Source organism: Plectropomus leopardus, chromosome 10, assembly GCF_008729295.1.
Source record: "Plectropomus leopardus isolate mb chromosome 10, YSFRI_Pleo_2.0, whole genome shotgun sequence".
Classification (NCBI taxonomy): domain Eukaryota; kingdom Metazoa; phylum Chordata; class Actinopteri; order Perciformes; family Serranidae; genus Plectropomus; species Plectropomus leopardus.
This window is the reverse complement of record NC_056472.1, coordinates 24,966,376-24,991,377: the sequence shown is the minus strand read 5'-3', so window position 1 is coordinate 24,991,377 and position 25,002 is coordinate 24,966,376. Positions and strand designations below refer to the sequence as shown.

At 40.6% G+C, this 25,002-nt stretch overlaps 1 protein-coding gene across 7 annotated transcripts in view; it reads right to left on the bottom strand.

Moving 5' to 3' along the window:
- Positions 1 to 25,002, bottom strand: part of lmo7a (LIM domain 7a) — a 77,016-nt gene that overhangs the window by 49,929 nt on the left and 2,085 nt on the right. For 6 of the 7 annotated variants that reach the window (XM_042494953.1, XM_042494954.1, XM_042494949.1 and 3 more), the window contains exons 2-4: positions 12,046 to 12,116; positions 9,356 to 9,425; positions 2,113 to 2,219 (exon numbers count right to left, since the gene is read on the bottom strand). In XM_042494953.1, the coding sequence (XP_042350887.1) occupies positions 2,113 to 2,219; positions 9,356 to 9,425; positions 12,046 to 12,116 (248 nt within the window). Of the gene's footprint in view, positions 1 to 2,112; positions 2,220 to 9,355; positions 9,426 to 12,045; positions 12,117 to 25,002 lie in introns of those variants that run through there. The other variant, XM_042494955.1, reaches the window with a different exon arrangement.

Genomic DNA, 25,002 nt, shown 5'->3' with positions numbered 1-25,002 from the left:
CTCTCTGTGGCTCATTTGCCTATAGGCTCTGATAAGCAACAGTGAAATAAAACCCTCGGTGGCTTCTCTGAGGACATGTTTGGGATTATCTCCTCATGTTGCTCTGTGTGTGATCTCTTGTTGTATGAGTTATAAATACTGCAGTTGGGAAACCACATAATTAGTCCCACAAACTAAAATAATAACTCTGCATGCTGCTTCCAAGAAGAAAAGTGACTAAGAACTCAATCTGAGAAAGAAACACCCTTTGTGCAATTCATCAAGACTGACTCAGACACACAACACTTCAGCTGGATCAGTTTGAGTAGTTGCAGGTTCATCTTAAAAAATTTAACCTGTGACTCTTTAGCATGCATCTTTTCCCCTCGAGTGAAGTGTCAAGACCACAGCTTCAACTGCAAAGCACGTTCAAACTTTCACATGTGTACACAAACAAACACACACAGGTGTACACTCAAGACCACGTGCAGGGGGAGTATGTACTGGGAGGAGACAACACACTATTAAAAGCTGTTCATCTGAGTCCTGATGCCATTCCAATCAATCCTGCTTGTCAATGTGACCCACACATCCTAAAAATAGAGAGTGAGCCCCCACCTCTGACCAAACCCCCACACACAAGCTGGCATAGTAGCAATGAGCTGAGTTACAACAGAAGGCAAAACGTGTTTAAAAAAAATAATAATAATTTCACTGCATTTTTTTACACTGTGAATGTAATTTTGTAACAATTTACCGCCAGTTTCATTTCATGGGAAAATTTTATGAAAGAGGAGAATGTCTGATAATGAACAGGACCATAAAAGAATTACATCTATATTTATGACACTGAGTGAGACATTTCGTAAATCATACTGCCTTATCAGAGGGCAGCATATCCTTTGCTGTGGGGAGAGGGTGTGTCTTGATAAAGGCCAGGCAGATTTGTTTATTTGGAGTTCATATTCCAGTGTGCAGTACAGTACATCTGCCTCTTTATGTGTTTCTGTGGTTTCGACACCATTGTGATGTGCTTCCTAAAGAATGACTGACAGGGTGGATCATGGGAAAAAAATGTTCCTGGCTGCTGTGGCGACATCGCAAAAAAACATCCTTTGAGCTTCACTGCACAACCGAGTGACACAGAGTTGCAGAAAGAAACAGCTCACGAAGCTCACAACTTCGTGACATCACCTTGCATTATTTTCACCCAAAGGGACATATTTGCTGTTGGATTCAAGTTTAACAACCTGCAGGTATTGCTGCTAAAGCACTTTTCTTTGTGCTTGCACAGCAGTGCTGTTTAGTCACAGAGCGATGAACTGTGTTCTGCCTTACCTCACTCCCTCCTGAAGGCACACCTGTGTAAAAACTGAACAGGTTGTTCAACATACCGCGTGCATCTCTGGCCAGCACGCAACTCACAGAAGAGCAACTGTCTGACACTGACAAAGTGTAATAAATACGCTTATTTTGTTGCAACTATGCTGAAAATGTTTTCGTTTATACTATCACAACAAAAGAATACATTGCAGATATATTCCCAAACAGGTGTAAAAGACAAGGAGAAGGCTCTCGTCCATACGGAAATGCCACATTTAAATAATTCTTTTCACATGTTTGACAGTGGAGTGTTTTCATAAATTGGGTTTACACTAACAGATATATATATTTCTTAAGGAAATAGCTGACTTTAGTGACTTTTGTTTGGTGACTGAGGTTTTCAATACCTGTACCAAAAAGCAAATACTTTTGATCAGATCAGCTGGAGAGCACATGCTTCCTCTGACCTGTGTCCCCTCCAGCATATTTTAAATAAACACATAAAGCAGTGCTTAAACAGGTGTTAACCTACACAAGAACACACGCACTCTGAAAATAGCGCTGACCTTTTTTAACTGCAACTTAAATCATGCCTCACATGAGGTGACACATGCTCCGAAACATTGTATAATGTGAACATTACACTTTCTGTATATATTAATGGAACATAAAAGGAAGCTGGTTCCATTAAGGAAGAGTCAAAAACACGATGGTCACAGCTTCCAAGAGGATCTAAGCTTTGTGAATGGCAAAGACGGGTATCAAATTGTCACAGTAATTTATCACAAAGCTCAAAAGATCACAACTTACTTGACTGTAACTCTGGTGGATAAGTCCTGGAGATCTCCCGGGTGAAACAGCTGTGCTTCCTTTAGTCCGAGCTTCCCGCAGGCCTTGAGGAAGACGTTTAGGTTGTCCTGGACAAAGAACAAAGCAGGGGATGAGGGTTGTCCACCTTTACAGGAGAAGAATAATCACTCAAGAATTCTCTGGCAGGGACACAGCCTACAACTCATTGCTTCCAAAGTTCATATCGCCAGAGAACACAGAGAGGGACGGGGAGGAGCGTGTGTGTGTGTGTGTGTGTAGCAAATAAGAAATGACCCAGTGTAGGACACACACAAACACACATGCAGCGGGGGAGGCTGCGTGACAGAAGCTGACTGACAGCAGCAGAGCTACCTGTGGGCTGGGTTAGGGTGGGGACAAAGCCCAAAACCAGGAAGGATGACATCAGAAATTTGCACAAGTCCCACCCAACCGGCCATGCGAGTGTAAAGTTGACACATGCACACACACACACGCACACACGCGCACACACACACACTGGAGTACAATGCCTACTGCGTGCAGTCTCCTCACACCCTGAAACTGTCCCCTCCCCTCCCTGCCAAGCCCTTTACTCGAGACTACCTGTGGAATCTGCGGGGCGGTGGAGTATTTTGGAGACATTTGGTTGCTATGAAACATGAGGTCGGGTGACAGAAACTGACAAATATTTTTCCTGAAGCAACTCGAGGATGTGGACGGGATAGTTTCTCCTCCTACACCGTGCCAATCATTACATATTGCATGTATGTGTGCACACGTGGATTAAGCAAAAAGACATTTTTTTTGCTCTACAGATACACACATCTCATGCGTTTCAAATAATCCTCCAACCACAAAAACATCATTCCTTTCCGGGGTTATGATTTTCCCAGTTGTAATCCCATGTGCCTTGTTTGTAAGCCCGCACTTCCCATCGGGACAGCAGCGCTGCGTAAGATGGTTTCATGTGATGACACTCGGCCTCAACATGGGTTGGAATAATTAAGGGGTAGCTGGTTCTATATTTAAATGGCAAACATGCTTATTAGCAGATGGTTGCACAGGGCTGACCTCTCCGTGCAGAAATCCCTCACTCACAGCTTGTCCCTTAACAGCACTTTGACGAGCCCTGCAGGTCATTGTGGGCCCCTACAGGCCAAGGATCAACCCCCACCACAAACCACCCCACCACTCTGGATGCAGGCACAGGGGTCACCCTTTAGTCATTATAACACAGAGGAGATGTTCTCCTCTTCTGATTTGTCCTGGAAATAGATTAAGTAATTTTTCTAGACTGGTATAGAATAATTTGGACTTTGAAAGCTTTGCTGAATATTGAAATAAAAGTAAGACCGTGTTCTCTCTCATTATTTGTCTGTGTGACACTGTTCACACCTGCATTTTTCAGTGGCACTTAATTTATGACCCTCTTATTCAATGCGTACAGCGTGTACAGTCAGAAATAACAAAACATACCTAGCCTCACTTCAGCATGTTGGCTGAAAAGACAGCACTGCATGTAACATTCAAGTACAGGCACTGTGCATATTTGCTTTGATTATAGCTCGGCCAGTGATACTGGATTAATAGGCTCATATCATTATCAATTTTTTATAGCATATAAACCTCGATAACAATATTTTAAAGTTGTAAAGTACAAAGTAAAAAGTACAAAATCCTTTTTTCATACCACATGTTTTAAATGATGGGCCTTCTGTCTGTCCTGGAGCACCTTTATTCACCCTTTATCTCAAGAGGCTCCATATAGTGCCTGTTTCTTTGAGTCCCCCTCTCATAAAAGCCTACTCTGTTCTGATTGGTCAGCATTTCTGCGACCAACAGTGCCTCCAACAGTGGCGTGTCCAGACTTTTTTTTCAAAGTGGCCCAAGTGCACTGATTTATGCAGGAGTGACATGAAATATGGGTGCTGCTGTGGGCACATGCGTCAGGATAGCTTTAATTTAAAATTTATGTCTCCTCTACCCATACCTACTTTCATTACTAACAATGTAGTGTCTTACATTCCTGTTTATGGTTGAGTTTAAATGATAAATAGACCTACCAATCAGAATGACACCACACAAAAGTAAAATAACACTTCCCTACTTTATTACAGAAATTGTTGCTCCTCAAGTAAATAGTACAATAACAAGTATAAAGTGCCAAAACAATTAAAGTACCAAAAAGATTAAAATGAATAAGCCTGTGTGAACAAACTTTTCAACAGTGTGATCATTTTATTTGAATGTAAAATAAGTCAAGCCAGACACTACTCTGACACAACACTGCCTGTCAGGTTTAAGTCTGAATTGCACCTATAAACAATAATTCAGTTTACTCTTTAAACTGTTCAAGCTGGCTGGACAGATAGCCAGTCATAATGGGGTGGCACCTGGGGAGGCCAGTCAGATTTCAGGGGTGGCCTGTGCTACTCCAGGCCACTCCCAAACTGGAGTTCAGTTTTTCTTCAGTTTTTTGTGACATTTTTTTGGATTGAATCGAATTCAGCAAAGTTGTAAAATGCTTAAATAATCCCAAATGAGTGCATGGCGTCTTCTGGCGACTCTTTGGCAAATTTAGGAGCTAGTGCTTGCTACTCTCATTGGAAAAAATTAAAAACATTAACAACCAAGATTACACGTTTCCTTGACGTTTGTTACATGTATCAGTGTACTTGTAGCCAGAGAATGACTGTAAAAGAGTAAAGCATCACTTTCTACAAAAGCTTCTAAACCAAAAGTTTGACAACAAAACATTAGGCGTTGGTGGTATCACAGTATTATGGTATGCCAGGGTATTTGAAAATCCCGAAGGTATGTTTCTCAATGCTGTCATAATCACAGGTGCTCCAATTGCTATTAAACTCATTGTATGTAGTGCACAGCACGCACCACCAGAGGGTTAGCTTAGTCTCTGTTCTCTACTGGTAGAACTGGCAGCTTAGCTGAAAGACACAGTGACACCTACTGGTGGAGGGATAAGTTACAGGACTATAAACAGCCAGCGGCCAGCAACAGCAGAGAGATCATGGGGGATAACGTTGTGTTTTTTTACATCTAACTTGGAGAATTAAGGATTTATTTAAACCAAACAGGGGCTGATGATTATTGGAACAGTACTAACAAGATTACTATCATGAGCATCCAAGACAGTTTGGGTGAGTTTTATTTTGTTTCTGTCCAGTTAAAGTGAAGTGTGTTAGATAAGATAAGATAGACATCATATATCATATTATGATGAGTTAACGAGGCAGTTAAGCCTTGTCAGTCTTCCGTGTCCAAAAGAAAGTTGGATTCGAGAAATACAATTGTATTTCTCTGTTTAATGAAGAAAATAGCTGCAAAAATATAACTTTTCTTAACAACAGCAAAATTTCAGAAAGATATTAAGGTATAAATAATGACATAACTGCCCAGGCCTACCAAACATGTGCATAGGGTCCAGTAGTATGATCCAAAATAGGGGAGTAATTTACATTAGCAACAAAGGTAACATGCTTCCCTGACATTACATTACACAGTACAGGCTACGTCATGTAAACACTTGCAGTAACGTGCCTGTAGTGGAGGACCATATAAAGAAACCCATCAAGATCTGACGTCAACTTGTCTTGAAAGCTAAAAAAAAAACATAGTTGGAAAAGGAGAATCCAGCATTGCCTGAAGCCTTAATCCTTCATTGTATCAAGACACAAAAGCGTAATAGGTCCTTTTAAGCAAAACTCACCTTAAGCCAGTCTAGGACAGGATAATTAATAGCACTCAGTAATGACTGTGATGTAACCTCAAAGAGCATAATGAACATGCCAAAAGCCCCCCTAACAACCAGTCCCTGAACATGCAGAGATAATGATGTTGGAGGAATGTTATGCTGACTTGTGCCTGAACATAATCCTGCTAAATATGCCGTACCCATCCAGCAGCCTCTAATCCCCTCGTGCAGACTTGAGGACCCTGATTTAAAAGTCCTTCACACCAAGCGACGGAAAGATTTGACTCGAAAGGTGTCTGATTTGGTACGAAAAGATTGCCGTCCCCACTGGTCACATCGCGGCCATGTCTATTTCTTCCACTGCATTCTTTGTCTAAGATGGGCAGAGTGTGCAATTACCCTCAAATGACCCCTGGCAGTGCGTCAGATACTAAGCAAAGCTATGGTTAAAATATCAGGCTACACATTCAATCCTGTGACAATAAACTGAGACGAGATGGAATACTTGCTCTCTGAAACAGATCCAATACAAGACCCTTCTTTCCCGACAGTCAGATCCAGTCATAACATTCACCCATACAACACAAACACAGTAACAAAACATGGTCAAATGCCTATCATTGTGCAGATGATTACACGGACATTTAGATGAGTAAAGACACCCCAAGGTCCGTTGAAACTGTCTGTTTATCTCCTCCCTCTGCTACCTCAACTCACCGCGGAGTTGGTGTATGCGGGAAAATCCAGCATGTCAATTACAGCGTATTTTCGGTGGGCAAAGGTCGATGGAGTCAATTTTAACTCTGTCCCTCTGGATTCAGCCCCCGCTCACGTAGCTGGCTACCCCACCACACGACTGTCGGCTTCCTGCCCAACACCAGTAAAAGCAGAACTGTGCCTGAACCAGGGTGCCATGACCCAAACCCACAGCTCATCGAGCGCTGAGAAACAGAGTGTTCAGAAACAGAGAAGTGTGCTGACATGGGAAACATTCCCTTGGACACGAGTGAAGCCAAAGAATAGGGCCCAGGTCTGGAGCCAATGTTGCTAAATATTCCGCAAAACCAGAGATTTCCGGTTTTTTTCTCCCTCTTTTCCCTCCCTGGGCTTTTTATTCTGCCAGAGCTGAAGCCTGCTATCCATTTATGTGCTGAAATCTTTCAGATAGCAAAACTAAAATGACAGTTTTGACCATAATGGTTTAAAATGTTCATATTTGAGTACTAATGAGGCGTGTTTGCAAACAGCCATGCATTCAGTGGGGATTTAAGTTAAACTGTATCTATACGACAAAAAAACCCAAAACATTACTGTTCTTTGTCAACAGCATTTTTTAGATGCCATTTTGGAAGTTAAGCAAACTAGAAAAGCTACTTTTTTGTTGTTTTTTCCTCTCTAACAGCATTCAGTAGAGATGGATACAGAGATTGAGACTGATACAATGGTGCGCCCAAGGGGGAGGATAGAAATGCTTGCCAACTCTAACCTCAAGAGATCTGAATGAAACTGGGTTCTCTGGGTGACCTGTGAGTCTCCCCTAAACATGAGATGGCATGTTCGCAGTAAATGTTTTATTCTTTACAATAACTGTATTGTTTCAAATAAAAGCTGTATGTTTATTTTTAAATATAATATAATATAAAAACTGTTTCTACAGTAGCCCAGACAGATAGTTTCCACAATTTTCCATCGACCATCATAGTTAGAAGCCCTTCCACGATGAGCATATTTTATAATGCGAAACTGCTTTATTCAGTGTTTTTACCGGTTTTATCACGGCTCTGTTTACTTTGGAGAAGAAAAGACCTTTGTGGAAAATTTCAGCTCCTGGAAAATCCTGAACATCTGGATTTTAAGTTATTGGAGAAATAAGGTAAGCGCCCATTAGCAGCTGCTGTCCGTTTGTTTTGGAGAGGAGGAGATCTCTGCGGACAATTCTGCTCACGGTAAAAATATCCTGAACAATGAACACTGAAGGATTTCTAACCTGGAGAAGTTTCAGCTGGTTGCAATCTGCAATCCTCACCACTAGATTCCACTAAATCCCCTTAAATCTTACACACTGCTCCTTTAATTCTCCATATTAAGAGTGGGATTCCTGAAATCCAGTTATGGCTATTAGTTTTGTGTGCCACCCCAAGATTTTCAGAGGCCCCATCTGACGACCACGATGAAAAATGTGGTGGCGCTACTGGACGTAAAGCATAGATGAAGACAAGCCCTTCAATAATCCTCACTGAGTGGAAACAGTGTATACATTTAATGGTTAAATCTTTTCAGAGAGCACAACTAAATCCCACTTTCAAACAATTCCAACACTTAAAGAACAGACTTGTTACTATTTATAGAGATGAGAGATAGAGGACAATCTTAACAACACCACTTGACTCCTTTGGGAGAAAAGCTCTCCTCACAGCAGAGTCAGAGTGAGTAATGTTTGTTTTCTCCACTTTTCTCCATGTGGTTGGCAGTAACTAATAGCCGCGGGCCAACAGGAGCCCTTCACATTTGCTAGAGAATTTATGATCAGGTGGTTTCAGGTTCGTGTCCAAGTCTCGGAAATACCACAGCAGCACTACTGATGGTGGAGATACTTTAACCCATTACCTCAGCAGGTGCCCAGTCAGTTATATTACCAACCGTCCAAAACAAACTGGCAGGAAATTTGATTTATGTCAAAACACAGATATGACGATACAGTGTTTGGTCCTGCAAATACCATGTTTACTGTTTACATCTAACATGAATGCCAGTCTGTTTCTTCTACTGCAGACTTGTCATTGTCTTGCCAAACATGTTGAGTGTTACTGAGCCCACCACACTGGCCTGCTAAAGTTTGGGGTTCTCTGTAATTCCTCCAGACAGCTGGACTCAATTACTCCCACAAGAGAGAGCTTTGTGAGGGATGGGTTTAAGGTAAAGTTCTCAACCCTCTACTTCCCGAGCACTTGTATGCAGACACTCCCAAAACATTTATTTCAGCCGAGCCACTGTGGCCCAAAAGCTTGAAGACATTGCCAGGCCTGAAAAGGTGAGACACAGATTCAATAACAGGTTATTATGTAAACCAGACTCTGCCCCTGTCTGACCTCCCGTCACTCAATCAAAAACCTAATTATCGACCCAGCACAAAGACGTTTTGTCTCACTTTGATTGAACGCAGCCTCAAGCGTGGCAGACATCATATTTAGGGTGTTCTCAAAAGGCGGGCAGTGGCCTTTCAAGCAGCTCAATGTTCACTGAAGTTATTAGTGCGGATGGATATGAGGAGCGACAAGTCACTGAGGCAAATACCTCCCTCTCATTGGCAGCCGGGCCTCAGACCTGTCACCAGTCAGCTCAACTGCTTCCTCACACACCCTCACACACCCTTTCTACACCAGCTTTTTCTATTACGGTAGCAGCAAGAGACAAAACTGTACACAATGAAACCAGGATGAGCTGTTGCGGCTTTGTGATTAGATATCTTTAAAACAAAATGCACATGCATTGTCCTAAATGTCTTAAAATTAGATGAGCAAAAAGGCTTACCAGTCCAGCAATAGGTGTGGGCAGCTTGTTAACCCTCCTGATGGTACCAGGCTTGATCTTGTTGATCAGCCTGCGAGTAAAAGAAAGTGAGAGAAGAGGGTAAGTGAAAGCACTTTGTCATTGGCTAGGCTGGTCTAACTAACAACGAATGAACAAAAAGTGTTGCAGAGTCTCCGTGTTGTGTGTTTACGACTTTGTTTAATGGTGGCCACCTGGCTTGAGTTTAGTAAATGGCCAGGGCTGCATGGTGATGTAAACACACTGGATCCACAGCTCCTAAAACATACCCTCTACTACTGGAACAACCCCAAACAAACCTGGAGTCACCACACATTGGTTCGTGTCTGGTCTTTTTTAAAAAGGGTTTTGGAAGTCATTCTTCAGCCCGAGCGGTTAAAAAAAAAGTTGCAATTCAGATCTTCTGCTGAAAGGGATAGTTTGGATCTTTTGACGTGAGGAACTTATCCATGGTTAGTGTATTACGTATAGTAGATGTCAGTCAGCACACCCCCAATTTGAAGAAGCAGCGAGAATCCAACACGGAAGCTAAACAATGTACTGCTGTGGAGGGGTGAGCAACAAAATGCATTTTACCAACCTAAAATAGTCCCACCCAATAAAGAATATTTTAGCCAACGAAAAAAAATCTAGAGATTTAGAGTGTGCTATATTAACGATACTTTCACCACTTCACCTTGCCAACAGACATCAATTTCCAGCAGGAAACTGAAGCAACTGAAGATACACTTGCACTGTTATAGATTTTTTTTAAGTGGGACTTTAGGTGCCTAAAATACGTTTTGCTGCTGACCAAATACTTTTGTCGGTACTCCAGCCTGCTTCCCCAAACAACTACTTTGAGTAATACACTGTCTATGGATAAGTACCCCATACAAACCCCACTTCAAAAGCTCTGTACTATCCCTCTAGGTAAAAATAAAATGCACCACCATGCATAAAATACTCTAGATTACAGGTGCAAGTTATGTATTCATATTTAAAATTACAGAAGAATTAACAGCAAAATGTATTCAGAGTACAGCTGCAACTAACAAATAATCTGCTGATTATTTGTGTGATAATCAATCGGTCCTTTGAACAAAAAACATCGGAAACATGAAAAAATGCCGCTCACAATTCTCTAGAGCTCAAGATAACATTATTAAATTTAGCCAAACCAACACTCTTAAAGCCTAATGATATCCAATTAACAACAATGTAAGACACGAAATGGCACCAAGTCCTCCAACATGAGAATATGGGACAGAAAAAGTTTGGCATTTTGTTTGAAATAATACAATTATTCAATTAACGCAACAATTGCAGCTCTAACTCAAAGAATCTAAAGTGATAGTACTCTTGTGCAGACAGGTGCTTTTCAGAGTGTTGTATTATTATGTATGTAAGTGGATCATTATTATAGATGCACTAATAAGTGAACAGCCAATATTAACTGCTTTATACTGTTGGAAAGGTTAATCTGTGTAACTTGTCTCATAAATTAGTTGAATGCTTTGTTTCTAGAACTGAATTTGCAAATAAAAAAGTACAAACCTTACCATTTTCTTGTTTTAAGAAAAAAACACAAGCACAACATCAGACTTGTTAAGGTGGATGTTTTTACAGTGTGTATTTTCTGCTTTCTCAGCAGGCAGACTGGGAGTGGATGGGGTGGGGTGTATAAGACTTTTCATAGGTTGACAATAGATGTGAAGAAAGAATGCAAAAGGAATGTGGGTTGAAGTTAGTCTTTTAGCAGTAAAACAATAGAGAGCTGTTATATTCCATCAGATAACACACTCTGTAAGCTAAGTAGGATGTAATCATGTGTGCGACGTGCACTAAACATTCCTTTCCAAGCAATTGTGATAACCACAACACAATGGGACCGGAGTTTATAGGTGAAAGTGATTTAATCTCGGTCTTCCTCTTCCTCACGCTGAGAAAACATAGACAGGTCCCTAAACGAAAGTGTCTCTGTTGTCCTCTGAGAGTGAGCAAACAGTGGAGTCAGGCTCAAATCAGCAGAATGAGGGGCTTCAATCGAGGTTTGGAGGATTCTGCATGGGCTGCTTGTAATTACGGCTTCCTGCTGATTTGTGCAAATCACATCACTGTGTCCATCCGTCAGAGCTGCCCACACACACATGTCTAAAGAGACATGATGCTCTCTCACATAAACGCATCCCTAAACTGGGAAAAGCCACTACGCTTAGAAGCGCAGTGGGTGAATCAATGCAAAATTCTGCATGGATAAATTTGTTCTTCTAACTCATCAAACCTCTTGATGCATCCGGGCTAATGAGAAAGCAGGGTGCCCTGACTCCCCGATGTGGTTTCAGCTGGAGGCTTTCCACTCACTACACAGCATCTCACAGTTCTCATTAAAGTCGAAGATGGCACTCTGCCCATCCACAGATCTGTAACATCTGTCAAACAAGCCTTGAAATAGATCACACTTCATATTCTCAAACAAAACCACAGAGGGCAGATCTGACACTGGAAACATCAAATAACTGCAGCCTCTATTGTGCTGTCTGGTGGCTGACAAACAAACAGTGACCCGGCAGGGGTCTGCCTGGGAAATATCAGCAACACTTACGTCGGGAGTGCGGACTTGGAGGAGAGCAGAGGACTTCCATATGAATGAGTGGCTTAAGAGAGGTGCCTGGGAAAAGCAGAGTACTTACTCACACAACAGAACGCCATTCTCCAGCGCTGATCGGAAGTCGTCGCTCCCAAATTTTTTCTTGGTTACTGCCTGGAAAAAAAAGGGGATACAACAACAGTGAGCAAAGGAGGGCTGGGTGAGGAGAAGAGGCGGGGGTTAGTGTGTGTGTGGTGGGGTGGGGAGGCTGGAGAAGAAAGGTAGGATGTTGAGAACAGTAGCAGAGGAAGTCAGAGGTATTTCCTCCTACAGTGTGTCTGGGACGGAGTTGACACGCAGCGATTCAGGTATTCCTCTGAGAGATTTCTTAAGTGGCTCCGTTCTTCTCACTTTAATGTTAAAAGCCGCTGGTAAACTGGAGAGCTGTGCTAAAACTGTGCTGGAGCCAAGCTGCCCAAGCCGCAAGGCTATGGGAGCATCTGGAGCGCTGGAGGAATACAGCGCTGTGTTAAAGCCTCATGCCTTTCCCATGATCTCAAACCACCACTGTGGGAACACCAAGAGTCATTATGCACACCCCATGCATGACGTCCAGTTTTACACACTGAAACACATGCACATATACACAAAGACACAAACAGCATCCTTGATTTTATGTATAACACTCCTCTGTATTTGTAGTTGGATTTGTTTTGTTTTGTTCATACATGTAATCTGTATTACTCATAAAAGGCAACAATAGCATTGTTTTTATGTGAAACTGTAACTTTGTTATGGGATATCAAAAGCATGTTGGTGGCCACTCCTTAACACAGCTTCCTGTCCTGTTTTGCTGGAATGTTTCCACCATCAACGTCTTGACCAATCAGCACCGTAGCTGCTAAATCAAACACAAGTCTTTACATCAGAAGACAATTAGAGCGTGTACTTTTGCCAATTTTGCAATCTTCTGCATTTGTTACTTTAGAAATGTGGGTATGCATTAAAATGGTTATTAATAGACATTTATACATGGACGCATACAATTTTTGCATTGTATTTAGTGCAGCACTTCCTGAGTAAATAGCAAAATGTTTTGCAATGTCTGGGAAACTTTTTGAAACATCTTGGATCTGGATCTGCACCACGCACTAATCCCCTGTTACTTGGCCAACAGCCCAACTTTCGACCATATTTCACTGAGACCGGTTTTTGCAGCTATCTTGCTAAATGATCCGAATCAAACAAACAATCTGGGGCTACATAGAAGCCACATTGTAATCATATGTTGTTGCAGAATTAGTTGGATAATCATCATTGTGGGAGGGTGCTTATTATTATTACATTATTGGAAGCTGCAGTTTGTTATACTGTCGGGGGGCAGCATGGTGGCATAGTGGTGAACACTGTCACCCCACAGCAAAAGGGTTCGAACCCACTGGCCGGTTTGGGCCCTTCTGTGGAGTTGAGATGTTTGTATGTTCCCCCTGTGTGAGCCTGGTTTTCTCTGGCTTCCTCCCACAGGACAAAGACATGCAGGTTACAAGTTAATTAGTGACTTTAAATTGCCCTCAGGTGTGAATGTGAGAGTGAAAGGTTGTCTGTCTCAATGTGTCAGCCCTGTGATGGTCTAGTGATCTGTCCAAGGTGTACCCCGCCTCCCGCCCAATGTCAGTTAGGATCGGCTCCAGCCCCCTGCAACCGTTAAAGGAATAGTGCATAAGATTTGGGAGGATTTGGAGGCATGGGACATTTGGAGTGAGGATTGTGAATTGCAATGGGCTGAAACTTCTCCTGGTTGGAATTCTTTCAGTGTTCCTTATTCGAGAGGTTATAACCGGGGGCAAAATTAACCACAGACATCTCTTCCTCACCAAAAAAAACAGAACAAAAAAAGGTAATTCAGGTAATTCAAACCAGTGAAAACACTGAATTAGTTCCACTATCAAAAATGTTTCTCTGACGCAGTTTGGCCCAGCACCTGTTCTTTTTTCTCTGATAACTTATGATCCAGATGTTCAGGAGAGTTTTATCACGTGCCGAATTATTCACAGAGGTCTCCTCCTTTCAATAACAAATAGACCCACTGATTTAAGCAGGTAAAAACACCGAATAGAGCAGTTTAACGTTAAAAAAATAGTGAATTGACACCTTTTTCCGATGCTGCTCGTTGCAGAGGGGCTGCTAACTATGTTGGCCAACACGAAAACGTGAATGGCCCTATCTAGAGCTGGTGTTTGGTTTGTCCATTCTGGGTTACTGTAGAAAGATGGCAGTGCAACATGGCAGAATCCGTAAATGAGGATCTGCTCCGCATGTAGATATAAACAGCTCAGGTAACAGAAAACAATAATTCTTAGCTTCAAGTTATTACACACAAAAGAAAAGATACTTATTATATTATATTCCATTTCTACCAATATATCCCCCTAAATCTCACACACTGGATCTTTAAAAAGAAGAGCAGTTACAGAAAAATGGATATACTGGAAGGTGTTTCTATTATTTTGTCCATCAAATTTATGTGAATGAGGGAAGTAAATAGCAGAGACACTGACACACTACATCCTCAAAAATGATCATAAACTTGAATCAACAGAAAGCGATTACCTCAATAAAGTTAAGATTAATAGCACGACTGCAGTAGATTAGTTTTAGCTCAGTGTTTCTAATAAACTGGCAACTAAATACATGTTATGAAATATGAGAACACTGTGTGGCTTCACTGATCTTACATAACCTACTAATATGTTTTATTTTCAGTCTGCATGGAATCATGGGAATTACTTCCCATTACCAATAGGGTGGATGAGCACTCATGTTACACTGTTAGTATACGGCAGTGAACGACAGCTGCCATTAACCAAAATGCACACGCACTCACGTTTGCACGAGGCAAAACAAGTCAAACTGGTCTCACAAACCAAATTGGTCAGATGTGTCTCTTCCTTTCAAGGGGAAGGGACAAAAGCAGGGATGGTTACTGGCATAACTACAGGTCGTCATTTTGGGCAGGGCAGGAGAAACCGGAACAAATAGACGGACTGACTGGTGGACACTATTATTACTTTCAAACAAAGTCGTGCTACACCTCAGACCACACCCTGGGCAACCCGAGACAGCCTAAGATACTCATCATTCCAAAGAAATTAGACTATGCTGTGACAGACAAGAGAGATTAAAGTTTTGCCACATTTACATTCTGTATTTGCACAATGCCATCAAGCTCTTGTCGGGAAATACTTGTTCTGTTTACAAAACATAATCTTCTGTCTTCACTGACAAAAATGCAATCATAACCAGACACTGAAAAACACTAGACAGGGACAGACAGGTTCCTACAGTATTCACACACAGCCCTCACAAGTACAGTGTATAATAAGTCAGGCGCTGCAGTTGGCATATGAAATCCTGACCCCTGCTGTTCTGTGTGCGCGGGGCCAGCAGCTGCAGATTCATGCGTGCAAACAACGCAGGTGGAAAGAGCTCCGTCATTTAGATTCCCTCTTTCAGCTGTGCTTACTTAACCCTTTAACACCTGGATCAACATTATTATTGTTGTGCTGTGGTCAGACACCTTTAATGAGAACTTAAACCTCTGAAACTGCAGAAAATTGGTGTGATCTCCTTCGAAAACATGGGAATAAACATAATGAGCAACTTGGCAGGGAAAGTCACCCAAATTGCAAAAGTATTAGTAAACGGTGACAAGGAAATGACCTGAAAATTAGCTAGTGGATACTGTTAGATGTTATCAAAAATATAGGGAAAATGTCCAGAAAACTAATTCTCTTAATTTAAACATTGCCAAATAATTAAATAGTTATGATGTGAAGTAATTTTCTTGTTTTCTGTTTTTAGATTTCAGATTATTTGCTTGTATATTTTTACTTATTTCTTGCTCATATTTGGGCAATTTCTATGAAGTTGCTGGTCAGCTTCTTCCTATGTTTTTAAATAAATCAAGCCAGTTTGCTCATTTTTGAAAGGGTTAAAGGGTCAGTCCAGTGTTTTAAAGTGTATTGTACAGGGTACTTATACCTGACTGCTTCCCTAAACTGAGAACTTACCAACTGACATCGACTGCATTTAATACACTGACTATGTAGAAGTACCTCATACAAACCCCACTTAAAAAATCTGAACTATCCCTTTAAAATGTCTGATAAGAAAACGTGTAAGAAAAAACATCACAGTAACAAAGAAACAGACTGAATGTGATCATTAAGATATTATCTACCAGCCCATGTGTGGAAGCCAGGACCCACCCTTGCACTGAAGCCTGCACTAAGCTGGCTGTAACAGAATATTTTCCTCCTCTCTATCGTCATCATTAGAGGTATTAACTCCCCTCAGATCCAGCCTGCTGTGCCCCCTCTCTCCTGCTGAACCTGCCATGTGGGATAACAACTCTAATCTGCAACAACATACTGCTACTCTGATTTAACAGGGGGAGATTTAAGGCAGGAGCAGAGATTTCAAAAACAGCTTGCCTTCCTGCAAACCCACCCTCGCTCCCCTCAAGAATGTGCGGCTGAACGTGTCGGAGAACTGAGTTGTGTGACGACTTTTAAGGATAGAAATGGGGTCCTCAGAGTTCATTGCGGGCTCTTAAAGGTCCAGCGTGTGGGATTTATGGGGATATATTGGCAGAAATGGAATATAATAGAATAAGTGATTTCTTTAATGTATAGGACTCATTTATCGTCATAATATTGGAATCTTTAAGTTTTCATTACTTTACAAAGAGCTGTTTGTATCTTCATAGGAAGCAGGTCCTCAGTGATGGAGACCAAAATGTTGCACTTCCCTATTTCTACAGTAGCCCAGAATGGACAAACCAGACACCAGCTCTAGATAAACCCATTTGCATTTTTGCGACAGAGGTTTGCAGCCCCTCGACAACAAAGCATTGCAAAGACATGGATTTCTTCAACATGAAACTGCTTAATTCAGTGTTTTTACCGGCTTTAATCGCCTGGCCCGTTTGTTTTGGAGAGGAAGAGACCTCTGCAAATAATTCAGCCTCCACTTAAAATCTTCTGACCGTCTGGATCTTAAGTTATCAGAGAAAAACGGTAAGCACACATTAGCAGGTGCCAGGATAGCCGCCTGTCTTGGACATGCCAAACAGCACTGGATAAATACTCGTTTGTAGCGTGACACTGCTTTATTTCTTCTTTTTACAAGTTTTAATCATCTGGTTTGTTTGTTTCTGAAAGGAGGAGACCTCTGGGGATAATTTGGCACCCAGTAAAAACCTCCTGAGTATCTGGATCAGAAATAAGTTGCACCATGGTTTCCTTACACTTTTATTTATTTGTGGTGGCTCACCACGATTAAATCATCTGCCGCCACGTATGGATTTTCTATTTTTGGATCAGGAGCTCTTTTGAAATATATATATACCACTTGGTTATTCATTGCACCAGAGCATACTCTGGGCACAATTTGTGTGTTTTTTTATATTGTTATACTATAAAAATATTATATTCTTTTTGAAAGAAACAGACCTGGATAATTCAACGACCACTGAAGGAATCCTAACAGGGAGAAGTTTCAGCTGCATGGTTACAAAACTGCTAAATCCACACCACTAAATCCCCCTAAATCTTACACGCTGCTCCTTTAAAGTGTTCTGGTACATGTGTGAAATAATTAGTATTATTGCAGTGAACCAGGAACGGTGTCTTGGTAGAACCCAAATATTCAGAGGAATCGAGGAGTCTGGGTCCGTGACCACAGCTATTGTTTATTCATGCAGGGCACTGAGGCAAATCAGTATTCAAGGTTTGTGTGGATGCAGCCCAACCTCCACTAATTGTTCCTAAAATTCTTCTGCAGAGGAACAGAGCATGGGTCGTCAGAGGGCAGCTGGGACAATATCCAAATATTTCAGCGATCTGACTCAAGAAAAATATACCACAGTGTAGGCCCTCGGCTTCAGCACCATCAACATATCAAAATAACGGATCTACGTCGATGTGTAGCTGTGAGAAATGGCTTTTATGTAAGGTCATGCTTCATGTGACTACATCTGAATGCATGTGCCCTAGTTTCTAATTGCTCCCTAGCAAAACTGTCAAAAACACCAAATGGTGCCACAGTGAGGTGACTAATGATCCGCTCCAATCACACAGCGGAAAAACAACACAGCGACACAGGGTCACGGAAGGCAGTTCATGAGTCTTGGCTGCAGCACCACCATAAGTTACTGAATCGATAAGTGGTGGATATAAAAACAAATTAACACAAGAAATTCAAGGAAAACGGAAATTTAATCTGGTTTTAGCATCTCAAAAATGTAAATTTGCTGCTTTCTGCTGTGTTATTTCACTGGAAAACAATTATCTGAGTTTTGGACTCTTGCCCAAACAAAACAAATAATTTGTAGATGTCTGAGACGTTAAAAAGGGCATTTTCAACTATTTCCTGACAAGGCTGGCACATAGAAATGGAAAAGGCCAAGTGAATGGGCCCTCCCCAAATCTGCCTTACTCATATCAATGCATGCACCTGTTGTCTCTCTCCTACTTTAGATCCCCTACTTTTTTCTCAATTCTGACTATTTTACAGGCAAAAGGGTGGTTTCCATTACAGATTTGTGCAAAACTTAATGTCAATGAGAAACTATTGCAAGATAACTGTGTTTCCACTGAGTGATGGTATGCCAAACTGACCATTAGGCATATTTTTTATACGCAATTTCAATCTGAACAATTTCAGGGTTAATGGACACCCGACACTACATGAGATCTCTTTATCATCAACGGCAGTTTGTGGAGTTGCAGCGGAGGATAACTGATGTGTTGATCTGATCACAGTTGATCAGTTCAGACTGACGAATGAGAGGAGCCTCACTCTCACTATGCCTGACGTTCTGCTCTGTCTGTGCCCAGATTACGCTCTGTGCTCCAAAAGTGTGGTGCAGTGAATAACCATATTCCCATAGTGCTCCTAACAACAGTCCACAAATAGAAAAACACCTGTGGCGGCAGATGTTTTAGTCGTGCCGGGTGTGTGGGAAACCCTGAAATGTTTTGGTTCAAAATAAAATTTTGTTATAATTGCTTATAGATAATTATGGTTATTGTTGGCCTCCAAAAAAACTGTTCCGGACATCTTATGGACAAAAGCAATTAATCGTTTCTGAGAAGAAAAAAAATCAACAGATTGACTGATAATGAAAATAGCTTTAAATTGCATCCCTGAATCCAAATATGTACAGTATTGCCAATGTCGCATTGTGCTACATTGTTTTTTTTAACATCGTACACCAAAACCATGAAGAGGTTTGGAGTTGGTTCAGTGTTATATGACAGCAACAACAGGATAACTCACATCCACAGGATTGTGTTACCTTTGATTGGCTGCTTTGTGAGGAACACAGTATGGTCCTTTTCACCCAACCACACACAAACACAGGGGAGTAAAAAGTCAAAACAGGTGCTGAAATCTTACACAGATTATGGCCTGAGTTTTTAACATGACCTTACAGGCAAAACATGCGCGACTGTCCTAAAAACAATGTGTTGACACACAAAAACAGTTCCTCTCAAACATCAGTTATGACCCACTCGAGGTGCGTGGCAGTGTGTTTATCTGCAGAGATATTGTATTTTCTTTTCCTTTTTTTTTCTTCTTTGGTCGGGACATTTTTGGGTGTGTAGTCTCCAGCCAATAAGAGCACACAGGGGTTGTCAGGACTTTAAAGAAAAGGTAGCAACCAGGTAATAGCAGCACAAATCCAAAAGGAAGCTATGAAAATTGTGGGGGAAAAAAACACCAGCAAATATAATTAGGTGGAACAGCAAGTGGACAAGGCTTGTTCCAAAACAAGAGTAAATCTTAACATTTCTTTGGTGTGCATTGATCATGAGGATGAGGATGAAGAGGGAAGCAGATTGGTCTGTTTTCTGTCGGGCAGGCAGCTTAGTCAGCTTTTCAAAGTATCGTCTCTTCTATTGCAACAAATGTAATGTTTCTATGATTGACAGAGTCACTGTCACTTGGACAATGAAAGAACAAACACTACCAGGCAGAAAACTGACAATTATTTATTTCTGTTCTCATTTTCAACCATAACTTTAATGTTTAAAAGCATATAATTAAACACTGTAGGCCGACCTATCTGACATTTCTGCTTTGCTTATATTATGCTGTTTTTCTAATGTCTTTGGTAAAAAACCAACCAAATTTTTTAGCAACCTAAAAAATATATATTAGCTTTATATGGTAGCTTTAAGATAACTACTTCAGTGTCCTGTTGGAAAGGGCTGATGATAAGGTAAAGTGATGAAAATATTCTAAATACAATGCACACTTAAATTAACTGATTTTTTAATGGGTCTTTTTTACTTTGCTAAAATAACTAACCAAAAGAGGCAGCATTTCCTCAGCTTTGTTTCATTTTCTGTACGTGACACAGGAGTTTTCTCCCCAAAAATTGTTTTTTTAATTGTGTTTATGGTACAGCAGCTTACACGGTAAAAGACAGGCCGAGTGTGAATGCTGCGCTCACAAACAGTAAGCAAAAATTCTTGCACAGTGTGCCTTTAAACCAGGTCAGTGGCTGTAGTGAAGCCCAACCTAAAACCTGTTTAAAGAGGTATTTGAAGTATTTGGGTAACACCTTCCTCAGTGGCACAGCCTGAACAAAAGAAAACCGAGCATGATGTGACACTTTTGCACCATGCTTGTGTTAATATAACCATGCAAAACCATGAAATTTAATGATCTGGTATATTATAAAACAATGCAACTATGTTCATAGCTAAAACAAAGTCACTCACAGAATGTGTACGACTGTTTTTAGTACAGGAGGGAGGTTTTAGTGACTTTACTGTAGCAAAAGCTAAACAAATGAGATTAAAAGGAGATGTGTTTCTGTTGTTGGGGTTAAAATGTAGAACAATGTAGGTTTCACTTTAAAAATATGTCACTCATTTTTGGTTTTCAAAATAATGGTTTACAACATTATTTTTAAGGGTTAAAAGACTGAATTATTTCCTTTTTTCTTGAAAGAGAAGTTTGTATTGATAAAAATGTAGGACAGGCGTATATAAGCTTTTGCTTCTGCCTTGACCTTTTCTGTCATTACTTAAAATATAGACCGCTGATTTTGGTTATACATATAATATCACAATATTTCAGGGTATTTTTGTGATATTCTTGATTATAATATATAGTAATAGTAATTTTGATATATAGTAACGATATTCTTGATGATATAACCAAATACTGAAAAATATTTGATTCATTTCTAAATTAAACAGTTGCAACAAAATAAGTGTTATAGTTTTATGTGTTTGCATAAACCTAACAGGTTGCCTTCAAATGTTTAGTAAAAATTAAATATAAAATATCTCATTTGTTTAGTTTTTAAAGAGCAGTAACAGATCCAAATTCTGTATAAAATATAAACAGTACAGCAAGAAACAAACAAAACGCAATCTAAACAGCTGCCAAATGAAAAAAGTACCCTTGAATCTGAAACTAGTATATGTACATGTCACATAAATCAATAAATGATTACTTTTTTTAAATCTGTAAGGAATGAGTTGTTCAGGTCCGCCTGGACCTGCACGCTCTGTCAAGTCTCCTCTACTCTTCCTGCTGTAATATTTGTTATTATTGTCAATATCACAATATGAATTTTTCATATTATATGAAAAATAATACAGATATTATCGTGAACAATACGATATTGGCACACCCCTATTTGTACTTATGGTACTATTTGCGATGACTAAATAAAACAGTGCGCATAACAACCTAAATTTGTTAAAATACCATCAGTGAAGGACTAAAATGCACTGAAACTCATAAATCTAACCACAAACTAACTTACTGTTCCTAACAGACTGTGTTTGTGTTTACAGACGGCCATATGCGTGATCCTCTGATCTGCATGTTGCATAAACACTGCTACTTGTTCTTGATTGTCTCAATAGTCACACTTACAGCCTTTCTATTCAATTAACAAGGACCTCTATTATTCTGCTGGGCCCTGCGGTTGTAGGACGCGGCGCCCTGTGCTGACAGCTGGCCAGCTCCGAGGGGGTTATGTTCACAGCCATGGCAGCTAATGCAGGAATGTGTCCATGTGACAGGCTCCAGACCATTTAGTCTAGTTTTTAACAATACCACCAACCTCGCCACGCACACATGCCTCTGTTTAAAGTGCTGTGAAGCCGAGCAGCTTGTTAATCATTCAGGGGCAGAATCCAAAGGCCACAAAACTTTGTCTTTGAGGGGAAAGCGTTTGCCCCGTGTCTGATCTTATTGTATTTCCCCTTCGTCAACACTCTCACACCTACGCTGTTAATATACGCGCCCCGTGGCCTATACCTTTACTCAACCCCTTCAGCCTCCTGCTCGCTCTCCCTAATCTTCCTGCCCCCACCGCCACAGTCCACGAGGTAAGCCACTACAATGGGCCAGTGTGCGACTGTGAGAGACACTGATGTCACATCCGAAGAATTCAGATTCACCCCTCATGAAATTAGAACAATATTTGTTTAGTTACAGCCGTGCAGCAGCTCCAAGCTACCCCGCTGGGAAGAGAATTTGCGAGATGAGGAGACATAATTTTACCCGCTTGTAAAGAGAAAGAATGAGGCTGAGGGCTGGATGGAAACTTTAAATAATTCCACACTTTGAGAATAAAAATTGGGGGCTGTTTTTGAAAGTGCGGGGGGAGAGATTGACTTTGTTTCGATCAGTGCACTGAAAAAGGGGGAACATTACGACCACAAAAATAGCTTTTTTTTTTTCTTCTCAGAAAAGGAATCACCTGTTGAAACCTCTGCGTGGTTTCACATGAGCCACAACATGTGACTGCTTTTTTAGTTTTTTTATTCATTACTGACACCTGAAATGGCAATGTGAATATTCTGTGTGTAGCTCGGAGCATTATATGTTACAGCTAGTGCCATAAACAAGGTGATTTTGAGGTTTTTTTTCCTGAAATTGCTCTGTAGATTTTCTCACCACAGTCTTGAAACTGTAGCCTCAAAGAAACCCTGGGAAACATAAAAAAGACCGCTGAGCAGGTCGAGGCAAGATCTGACAAAAGAAGCTGCACGCAAACAATAAAGATGAATGGGGTCAAATTTACGCAGGCTACCTGTTCTCTGAGAGAGGTAAGATAGAGGGCATGGCCAAAGCTTGAAGTAGTTTAAAGCTACATCATTTATAGTTTCTAGTCTCTAGAATAAGAGACTGTTTCTATTTTACCAGCAGTGCTGGTAACTATTTCAAATACTTGCTTACCTGTACTCTGCAGTAGATGGGGGACAGTTAAACTACATTCAAATCTCAGCAGCGTTTTCAGTAGTTAAAGGTCCACTGTGTAGGATTTAGGGGAATATATTGGCAGAAACAGAATATAATATGAGTATGTTTTGTATAATCACCTGAAAATAAGAATTGTTGTATTTTTATTACCTTTAAATGAGATGTTTATATCTACATAATGGAGATCCATATGTTGCACTGTCATGTTTCTACAGTAGCCCAGAATGGACAAACAAAGCACTTGAGAGGGCTATTTGCCTTTTTGCGTAAGCCACTGTAGATGGCAGCCACTCCGCGACGAAACCCGCTAATTTGTTGATGTGAAACTGCCTTATTCAGTGTTTTTACCGGTTTAAAACTCCAAGTCCGTTTGTGCAGGAGCCATAATGTGTATTGAGCCTCTGTCGTTTATCTTTTTTTTCACGTTCTTTAGTATCTTTCACTTCCGATAGTTGAAACTGGCACAACAGAGGTGCAGTTTCACGTTATGTACTTGTTCATTCACTGGTGTGGCAGCAACTTCACAAAGAGGGTGAATTTGGCTCTGATATTTTCTGCTGACCGTCACATTAACATCACACCTCATTTCGTTTTGTTTTAGTTATTCCAGTTGCCATTTTTATGTTCTATAAATCACCATAAAAAGCATCTCAGGACTTTAATTTCATTCAACGAGTCCCAGTTACGAGCCTGTTTAGCCTCTTAGCGGCTTTTTGATTGATAATAGTCACTATAGTTTGTTTTGGAGAGGAGGGGAACTCTGCTTATAATTCAGCTTCCAGAAAAAACGCTCTGAAGGTCTGGATCTTACGTTTTTAGAGGAAATACGTAAGTACATATTAGCAGGCCTGTGTCCGAAACACCGACAGCATTAGAGAAACACTGATTTGTAACATGAAACTGCATTATTCGGTGTTTTAACTAGTTTAAATCATAGGGTCCATTCGCTTTGGAGTGGAGGAGACCTCTGCGGATAATTAGCCGCCTGGTAAAAACCTCCTAAACGTCTAGATCAGAAACAGGCAAAACAACCTCAAAGAGACACAAAACCACAAAAAGGTGCATAAAAACTAAAGAAAGACACAAAACAACCACAAAGTCTGCGTGTGTTGCTGCTGTGTGGGAGGGGTGGTGGGGCCTTTTGCATATCTGTGCCCAGGGTCTCATTGTTTTATAATCTGCCCGTGCTGCTGGTCCAGGTTAATATCTGAAACTTTGAGGTAAGCTGCAGAGCAAAACCCAAGCAACATACTTCTAAAACCAGGAAAGTAAAGCTTGGCTTTACCCCTTCACACGTCAGTCTCATAGTAGCCAAATACTATCAGACGAATTGCACTCGCGTAAATTGAGGCAGTTGTGGATGGAATTTATTGTCTTTTTTTTCTTTTGACATTCATGTACGCGTTTACCTGTTGTTTTTGATGTATTTACATGTTCAAAGTAAAGACATCAATCAATCAATATATGCAGTATACACTGTATGTGGGTGAAATAGTAAATTCTTTACTTAAGTAAAAGTACTAATATAACACTGTGAAAATACCCTGCTACGAGTAAAAGTCCTGCATTAAAAATGGTACTTATGTAACAGTAAGTAAGTATTAAGAAAGCAAAAGTACCCAATTCTAAAAAAAATTGAAGAAAAAAAATCATGATTATTCAAAATAATCACATAAGTAGAAAACGACTTAAATGTTTGTCAACAGTAGTTTCCAATTCTTTTTCTTTAGTCAGTCAGCTAACTGATTAATAAACTGATCGC